The sequence below is a fragment of the Channa argus genome, chromosome 1 (genome assembly GCF_033026475.1).
Source record: "Channa argus isolate prfri chromosome 1, Channa argus male v1.0, whole genome shotgun sequence".
NCBI lineage: Eukaryota > Metazoa > Chordata > Actinopteri > Anabantiformes > Channidae > Channa > Channa argus.
The window spans coordinates 47674096-47683986 of record NC_090197.1 but is presented as its reverse complement, the minus strand read 5'-3'; the positions used below and the strand labels follow the sequence as shown (position 1 = coordinate 47683986).

The following is a 9891-nucleotide window of genomic DNA, read 5'->3' as shown; positions in this document are numbered from 1 at the left end:
TTACTCATTCGATTAGTGTTGGTTAATTAGTATATAGATTAATAAGTAATTTGTTTCTGAGGAATACTGTAAGTGTAGTTTAAAGTTCAAGGGAAAGAAGTGAGTGGATCTTGATTGTGAATGTTTTATAAATATTGTTATATATGAACAATACTTTTCAGTGTAAAATATTCATGTCAGATTTAGCAAGGTCGTGCTCAGCTCACTATTTATTATTCAATAAATTTCAAATACCGTGTTTCCAAAAAAGTTGGGACACTGTGAAATTGTTAAATAACTATAAAAAAAATCATTTGACTTCCTTTTTGGTCAGTATTTGCTCATTTTAAATCATTTTAAATAAAAAAGTGTTGTGACAAATAATTCGAAAAGCTTTGAAGTTTAAAAAAAAAAAAACATTAATGAGGTTAATTTATAATCAGGCCAGTATCATGATCGGTTATAGAAGTATAGAGGAGAAGCTGAATCTTTCAGAAGGAAGAATGGAATAGGAAATAGGAAAAAGGAAGAAAGAATAAATAAATTAAAATGTTTAAAGTTGTGGCTGGTAAGTGTATAAAGCAAAAATCTGACATTTTTACTTTGTAGGGAGTGTTTGCTTGAAGATTTTGTTGCCAAAGAAATTTTAGCAAGTTTTTCACCATTATATCTAATGATAAATAGCTGTGTTCAGAGAGGGCACAAAAGATACAACTGTTTGTTGGTTATTAGCAGAAGCATAATGTGTTTCTCTGCCAGTAACCTAGATAATAAACAATTTAAATTTTATGGCAAATTGACCAAGGTTTTAGAGTTTAATTTTAATGCCTACAGATCAAAATTGACCTTAAACACCCATAAAGATCTGAAAAAGGTTTTGCTTTTTTGTAAAGAAACCTTCAGTGAGAGATCATTTGAGACGGTGAAAAAGAGGCTGGTCTGGAGATAATTTGGCTTTTTAATTTTTCATGGAAATTGTTGGTGAAATTGTATAATTTTCTTATTGTCAGCAAATCCTATAAAAAGGCCCAAACCAACTCTGTGTTCGTCTATCTGTGGATAGATCTCTCAAAATGAAAACAAAACTACAGAGTTTTAATTGAATGAATCCACATGTGTTGCTTTAGTATTTGCAGTAGCGAGTTGGTGTGTGTGGGCGACTGAGTCCAAATCAACAATGGTGTGCGTTCAACATAGCATAATACCATGTAATTGCTGATGTGGTTTCAATAAAATGTTAACGAAAACCCCAGGGGGTAAAGTTTGGATTTTTTTTATGTAATGAAAACTAAGAATCTGTGATTTTTCACTTCCTTTGAACCATTATTTATCTGACAACAGTAAAAATCCAATTAGACGTCCTACGTCATCACGTCAAAAGACTTACGTTGTCGTCAGCTGTCAGTGGCAGGAATGGCTTCCTGTTTCCTCTAGCATGCTGCTCTCTGAGACATGGAGGATATCGTTAGTTTCGTTGGTTTAGCTCCCGTTTTTTACATCGAGCAGCGTGTGCGGGACACGGAGCGGAGGACCGCAGTGCTGTCAGAGACCTCAACATGCTGCTGTTCCAGTTGCCAGAGGATGTTCTTTATCAAATCTTGTCTCATTTGGACTGCAGATCTCTCAGTCGCCTGTCTCTAGTTTGTAAAAGTATGCACCGCTTTGTGAACCGGGACGCTGTGTGGAGGAGGATCGCTAAAGAGTTTCTTAATACCGGAATCACGTGGAACGGGACGGACAAGTAAGAGAAGCTGCAGTGTGTTTTTAGCTTAGCGTTAGCTTCCACTGTGACGGAGCAGTTACGTTCTGTGCGTGGTCAGTGTGCGTACGAGTGCGTGCGTGCGTGTTTGTTATCTTGTCATCCTGTGTTAGGACAGAGTCAAAACAATAAGTTGATTGAACAATGGAACCACAGGAAAAAATATTTTGATTGTTTACATGGCAAAGTGCTCCCCTGACCCACCAGGAGCCACTTGGGGTTCAGTATCTTGCCCAAGGACACTTCAACACATAGCCGGGACTGGGGATCGGACCTCTGAGCCTGTGGTCCATGGACGACTGCCTTATCAACTGAGCTACAGCTACAGTTTAAAGACCCCACATGTCATTATGATTGTTTGAAGCCCCACACATGTAATATTTTTACATTCAATTAAAACAGCTGTAGCTATTAATCATTTTGACAGTACACTGTCTTATATTTAGGCCTCTCTGCCACAGTATGTCCAGATCAGTATCGAGCTGATGTCCTGCTGTTGGACCACTAAGTAACTGGGCTGGGCAAAGATGTATGATGAGATCGTATCAATAACGCAGATATAATTTGATGCGTTCCATAGACATTTGTCATATCTTCTCTCTTACACTCTCTGTGACACCCTGCAAAATCCCTGTTAGTTGAAAACAGTTAATTTAGCTCCTTTTGAAGCTAATTTACCCACTAAAACCTTTACAAGGTAAACTGGAAATATTAGGTAGTATTGAAATATTGATCCTCATCATTAAACCTGTACTCGTATACAAAAACACATCCTTAATCAGATCTCACCTCAAATAAACGCCACATCAAAAGAGCCCGAAGGCTTATGTCACTGGGTGTCGCTTAAGCTCATAAGGAAAACTGTTGAGTTAACAGTTACTAGACGAACAGCTTTACACAAACACAAAACATGACCAATTTGCTGTCAACACACGATTAACCAACATCAGGCAAGCTACTTTTTATTACCACAGAGAAATGTGAAAGGATAACACTGGTACCGGTTGGTCACTGGGGATGTCCCGATACCGCTACTGTACTTGTGCATTCATATTCATAAAACTTCTGCCCCCAATAACGCATTGACTTTAAGTTTGTTGAACAATTCGGCAGAGGTATTCTAAGATAAGTGACAGTGACAGTTGTTATTAAGCTGAATAATAAGGCTGTGATTTTTACTCCAGCCTTAACTGATTGTGACTATGATTCAGATTTAAATCAGTTAGTTCAACATTTAATTTGTGTGTGTTCATTCTTTACTCCAGTTCATTCATCCAGCTCTCCTTTATCTGTACAATTTATACAGTTCCAGGTGATTCTGAAGTGGATCCTAGCTGTTATTAGGCTGTACCCAAGCTTTTGGTCTTACTCAGTAATGGAAAAAAGTAAAATGTTTGAAATATACTTTAAATATATACTACCAAGTGACACAATATTTCTAAGCTGATAAAAAATGATCATAATCATCATGATCTTTCTTCTGCAACACACCTATTTACCGTACAAAGCAATGGTGAAAAAAATTATGGCAGCAGTGTTGTATTAAATGTTTAATCCACTTTTGACAGCAGAAACCTCAAGCAATCAGCCATAATTGCTCGAGGTTTTAAGCTTTACCTTGTTGGCAGCAACCCTGACATTATGCTGTAGAATATCTTTAGAAATACCTTGATACAGTATTCATTTTCCTCTCCACAATGGCAAGGGATCCACGTCAAGAGGCAGCAAAGCAGCCCCAAATCACGGTGCTCCCTTCACTGTACTTCCCTATTGTTATGATGTTTTCTTGTTGGTATGTGGTTTTCTGTTGTTTCCATTTCTGAAGCACAAATGTTTTGCGACCTGCCTTTGCCGCACTTTGGCAAAGTCTTCTTAGCCTGTGTGGTGTCTGACTTTGTTCAAATACCTTCATTTTTCCGTTTTCCGTTTACGTTTTTGCATTGCATTGGTCTGACATGTATCACCTGGAACCCCATTTTGAATCGATGCAAACATAGGGTCCATGGCGAGTGTCTTGACCCCTAGTCACCTTGGGATTATTATGTTTGCATAAGCAAACAAATTGTGACAGTGAAACAAATTCAGGTTGTTAAAACTAGGGTTATTATGCAAACAGCTTGAGTTACGCTGCTTAAACCAGTTTGCTACTCCAGACCTTTTCTCTGGGCACTCTGGTGCCACACAGAGGCAGGTGATAGTGTCACGGCAGTTGTCAGTCCTGCTGAGAGTGCGAGGGTGACACATCCTGTAGATGATCACAGTGAGACAGCTTCAAGCTGCTTCCTCCTGCTCTCCGCCATCCCCCTCTGCCATGGCCTCGTTCAACACATGTGCATGCATATGCTACTGTTCTGGATGAGTGTTGGTGATGCTTGCACTGAGACAGGATGTCTCGGAACAGCATCATTATTATCAGTATCAGATTATACCCTTGACCTGTCCCCCAGCTTCTGTGTCTAATCCTCTATCAACATTAGAAAATTTTACATCTATGATTTTATTTGAGATACTGAAGTATGAATGATATGCTGGATATTGTGTCAACCACACAGCATCATGTACTAGTAACTCCCAAGGCGATTTTAGTCAGTGGTTCCCAAAGGATGTGGACTTGGTGGACCTCGGAGCTTCTGGAGGGGTCTGCAGACATGGTGCCCTTATTAAAAAAAATTACTTTTACCTTGGCAAATTTTTTTTCCTATATTATACAGTTAATCAAACCAGGCCTATTTTTATGACTGCACTGTAATCATACTGGCATAAAAACATCTTAAATTCCATATTTATGAAATAAAGAAAGCATATTCTCTAGATGAATCCAGGAGGAGCAGGAAATTGTTGTAGTGTACTACAGAGGCAGACTGTAAAAATGAATCTGTCAAAGTCCTAAACAGTGAGTAAACTAATCACAAAAAGCTTAAAGGCAGCACTAAATAAGATCAGCATCACTGTCTTTCTAATAATTTAAACATTATAACAAATTGAAGTGTCCACAAAATACAACTGGTAAAGTGTTTAACAGATTCTGTAAGATATTGTAGTGTGATTAATGAAGCTCACTTGTAATTTGTCATTGTGTTGATGTTTTGCCAAAACTTAAATTCTTTTTGTCATGTTAAAGCTATTTGTGGGAATCTTTCCTCTGGGATCATTAAATATCTGTATTATATTAACGCAGCAGGACCAACAATAACAGTCCAGTAAGTGACACTTTAAAAAAGTATGACCTAATCCAAGATATTATTCAAAAGCTCAGTTTACTGAGAAAATATGATTTTGCCACACCTCCAAAGCATCACTTTCTATTATATATTACACAGAGTCAGTACTGTAAACCCAAACTATGCCGGCTCAGCAACAGTCAATAAGCTCCCGAAATTGACGATGATTTTTTACATTAAATCTTACAAAAAAGTGAGTATAAGGAAGTTATTGTTTAATGTCACTTATATGTAGTGTTCCATTATTTTGTCTACTATTAAACAGAGGGAAAGAAGTTCATCGCCAAAGAGTTTATCATAACCACTACCATCACCATCAACCTTCAGAATCAAGAGTGGTCAAAGCAATAGTAATGCTCATCTGTCACTTTTGTTGCAGATATATTCACATCCCACTGAGAGAGAGGGTGAAGATAGCCCAGAACTGGTCTAAAGGGGTCTGCAAGAGGGCAGTTTCTCTCAAATGGAAAACAAAGTGAGTAATTTGACTGAACACTGTAAAAAAGGCAGAAACATTTCTTATTTTAGTTTTCTCTAACACCTAGACATAATGCATTGCACTAATGAAAAAATGGAATATGTTCATTTAGCTCAACTTTTATCATTTTAAATTGTTTACATTTTTCTTAAATCTCATATCTTGCTTTCAGATTGTTACCATGGTTGCAGCTGGATAAGAATGTACTATTTCTGTCTCAGGCTGCTAATATTGGAGCGTATTATGTGCGCCAAGACTCCGGGAAGCTGCAGCGTAACCCATTTGAAATATACTCTGGCCATAATGGTGATGTGTGTCACTTTGTTCTGACAGACTCTCACCTGATCAGCGGTGGAAGGTAACTCATGTTTTGTTTTCATTGTGACTTTATATGGTGTTGCCAACATGCGTTAGTTATTTTTTAATTTTTTAATACAAGTAACAAAAGTCATTATTTTTATCCTCATACACTGGAATTTTGTTGTCATTGATTAATAGCAGGCATATCAATTTGGTCAAAGAATCATATTGTGGTAACTGTGGACACGGTTGTGATATGAAAAACAAATAGTTTTGTGAGTCTACTTGCTAAGTAATCAAGGAAAGCAAAAAATATGATACTTTTGAAAAGTGTATTTCTCCTGTCAAATGTAGAAATAATGTTTTTTTTGGTTGTTTTTCCATTTGGCTTATCCTGTTACGCGGGATGCCTTTCCTCACGCAACCCTCCCCTATTTCTATCGTGCTTGGAACCAGCACAGCACTGCACTGCTGGAGATGGGCTTGGGGGTTCAGTGTCTTGCCCAGGCACACTTTGAAATGTGGTCGGGAAGAGCAGGGCACAAAACTCAGACCCTATGGTCGGTGGGCGGCCACTCTACCAATACAGAGCGTGCACACTATATGCCTGACAGCTTGGTAGGTGGTCTATGTGACCTGTAGTTCTTTGATGTTGCTTGGTGTGACAAAACAGTAAGTGATGAGTGTGAGTTTAAACCCAATGAGGCAGTAAAGATGGAAAACTATGAGATGAAAAATTAGGTGAGGTATTTATTGATGCATAAAACATGAGCATCTTTTGACCCAGAATTTGTTTAAGATTTTTACTCAAAAAACAATTCATAAAACCTACTGACATCTGGATAAGGGAACCAGAAGTGCAAAAAATGCTTTCTTACAGAACCCTACAGCAAGGAAATACATTCTTCTCGCAGGCTTTTTTGTACAATAAAAGTTGCTCCTAAAAATGCCAGCAAATACATATTGTAGTATAGTGAACTTTTATATTATCTGTAGTAAACTTTTATATTGGCAGATATAAGGGAACATTGAGCATTCAAAAATAAACCTTAGTAAAATATATTTACCATTAAATCATGAGCATTAAATGTACTCTCTACATAGAAATGTGCAGTTGCAAGAAAAAGTAATCGCACTGTTTGTAATTTCCTCATTTGCATAAATTGGTCATGAATTGTGATCTACGGGTGGCAGTAGGTCAGTTGATAGAGTTGGCGCCCACAGTCTATGGGATCTGAATTTTGCGCCCAGTGTCCCTGGGCAAAACACTTAACGCAACTAAATTCAGCTTTACTTATAGAGCACTTTAACACAATCACAGCTGACCAAAGTCCTGTACGTATTTAGTCAAATTATAACAGATACTCTTCAAAACAAAACAAACACTGTAAAACAAAACCTTAAACTATTAAAAAAAAAACAATAAATCAACAGGAACAATGTTTGTCAAAATGTCAAAAATGTTTTTTCAGATGCGTTTAAGAAACAAAAAAGTAAGGGGCCTGCGTAATGTGCAGAGGTACGGCATTCCATAATTTAGGTGCAGCAACAGCAAAGGCTCTATCCTCTATGAGCTTCTGCTTGGACCTCAGTGCGTCCAGTAGAAGCTGATCAACTGACCTGAGGGGCCTGGAAGGTTTGAAGGGAAAAAGCAGCTCAGCAGGGTAATGGGGGGCCAGACCGTTTAAGATCCTTTTATTTCTTTTTAAATCTTTAAAGTGAACTCTAAAATGCACGGGCAGCCAGTAGAGAGATGCCAGAATAGGAGTTATGTACTCCCTCTTGCATGCTCCAACCAGGAGACAAGCAGTAGCATTCTGAACCAATTGGAGACAAGCAAGGGAAGACTGGCAAACTCCAAAATACAGTCGGTTACAGTAATCTTGCCGAAATGTAATAAAGGCATAGATTACTGTTTCAAAATGCTGCTGTGTGACAAAGGGCTTTACTTACTTTTGCCAGCTGCCTAAGGTGGAAAAATTTGGAAGTAGGTAGAGGGGGAAAAAAGTCCCAACATTGAGCCCTGGGGAACGCCATATAACAGAGGAGCCAAAGAACATTCAGAACCAGCAAGGTTCACGCACATGGTTCTGCCAGATAAATAGGATCTAAAATATTTCAGAGCAATGCCATGGATGCCCATCACATGTTTCAGCAGAGTTGGTAAAATATCGTGGTCTACTGTATCAAAAGCAGCAGTCAGATCCTGCAGAAGAATCATAAAATCACCAGCTTCAGTTGCCAAGAGGATGTCATTAAAGACCCTTAGTAGTGCTGTGCTCTGCAGGGTTTTAAAGCCATTTTTTTTGTCCGGAAATAATTTCAACTGCACATAAGCTACTTTCTCCAAGATATTTGAAATAAAGGGCAGCTTGGAAATGGGCCTTAAATTAGCCAGTGCAGTGTGATCAAGGTTTGATTTCTTGAGCAGGGGTTGCACTACTGCATGTTTAAAGCATACAGTGACAACAACAGAAGTCAGACTTCTGTTAATAATGGCCAAAACCGACTGCCCTATACTAGGGAAAACATAAAAAATGAGCAGGGATGGCATCTTGTGGAGAGCCAGATGGCTTAATATGGCCAATCAATTTTTTTTAACAATGAGAAAGTCACAGGCTCAAACTTATCAAACATGGCCAGGCATGGGATACAGTCAGAGGCAGGAGCGGGGATAAGGGCCCTTGTAGTAACAACCTCCTCAATGAAAAAGTGCAGGAAACGATTGTCAATCTCAGCAGATGCTTCCAAGCAAACAGACTGTGGGGGATTTAGAACAGAGTTAATTTCCTTAAATAGCACAATTGGGTTATGACTGTTTGAGACAATAATGTTTGAAAGGTGTTCTCTTTTGGCCTCTTTAACAGTATTTTTATACTGAAGTCAGCAGTCCTTTAAGAATTGAAATCAACCCCCAAAGGCCTATCCTCTTCACCAGCCGTGCAGTTGGGGAGGGTTGCTTCAAAGAGCATCCCAGCTTAAAAATGTGCCAAATCAACATGCATACTAATGATCCACTGTGGCAATCATGAAGTTACGGGATAAGCCAAAGGACCAAAAAGGTCATGAATTGGGATCTTCATCAACAAATATAATATATATATTTTTAATTTTAAGGCAAATTATTATTTACCTCATGCCTATACTTGTATTTCAGTAGCTTGTAATAGTTTGTCTTTGTGGTTTCCCCTTGGTTTGGTTGAGGTGCGTTTCTTTCTTTTCTACTTTTCTACTTTCTGTAACAAGGCAATGCAAATTCCTTACGGGTCAGTAAAGTACTTTGAATCTTTAGTCTTGAATTGATAGTTGATAAAAGACAAAAGTCATTTTCATGTCTTTTTGAACACACGTCAAAGTGATTGTGGAAATAGTATTGGCAACACTAGGCTTCTGATGGCACTAAACATCAACTGGAATAAGGTGTAAGCAAATCTGGAGTGCAGTCTGTGAAATGAGAATGGGGGTGTAATCTAGAAGCAACGTGACTTTGTGAAGAACTATAATAGAACTATAGTGCTATTTACAAGCAGCATCAGCAGATGTGAGCCATGCGTCGCAAAAAAGAGATCAGAATACTTACAATCACTAGTTGTTAATCTGCATGTGGTTTGAAAGGGTAACAGAGTAATCTGTCTATTAATGGAGATGATTTGGTACTCTGGCTTCTCTCCACCCAAACTAATCCAAATCAATCCAAAGGTATAATGCAGAATGTACTCCAGGATGTATTGATCTCTAACAGCTGAAGTTTTCAAAAGACCAACTGTCATCTGTTCACAATGTGGGGTGGCCACAACAAATCATCTGCCTCCATCTAACCCTATCCTCTGCATTCTCTTCTCTAACACCAACTGACTTCATGTCCTCTCTCATAAATCTCCACTTTGGTTCCTTCTAATGATGTAGTCACAATCTGTCCTCTGAACATCTCCAAACCACCTCAATCTGGCCTCTCTGACTTTATCTCCAAAACATCTAACATGATCTGTCCTTTTGTTGTATTCATTCCTGATCCTATCCATCCTCACTCCCAAAGAGAACCTCAACATCTTAAGCTCTGCTACCTCCAGCTCTGCCTCCCATCTTTTCTTCAGTGCCACATTCTCATCCTTCCTTTCATTTTCACTGAATTGTCTTCATTCTTCTGCTTTCCA

At 38.5% G+C, this 9891-nt stretch overlaps 1 protein-coding gene across 1 annotated transcript in view; it reads left to right on the top strand.

Annotated features, from left to right (window-relative positions):
- Window positions 1–1391: 1391 nt before the first annotated feature.
- The window catches only part of fbxw4 (F-box and WD repeat domain containing 4), a 53270-nt gene continuing 44770 nt past the window's right edge, over window positions 1392–9891 (top strand). Inside the window, exons 1-3 of the mRNA XM_067528183.1 lie at window positions 1392–1720; window positions 5339–5434; window positions 5610–5795. Coding sequence (XP_067384284.1) covers window positions 1536–1720; window positions 5339–5434; window positions 5610–5795 — 467 coding nt within the window. The 5' untranslated portion in view covers window positions 1392–1535. The remainder of the gene's footprint in view (window positions 1721–5338; window positions 5435–5609; window positions 5796–9891) is intronic.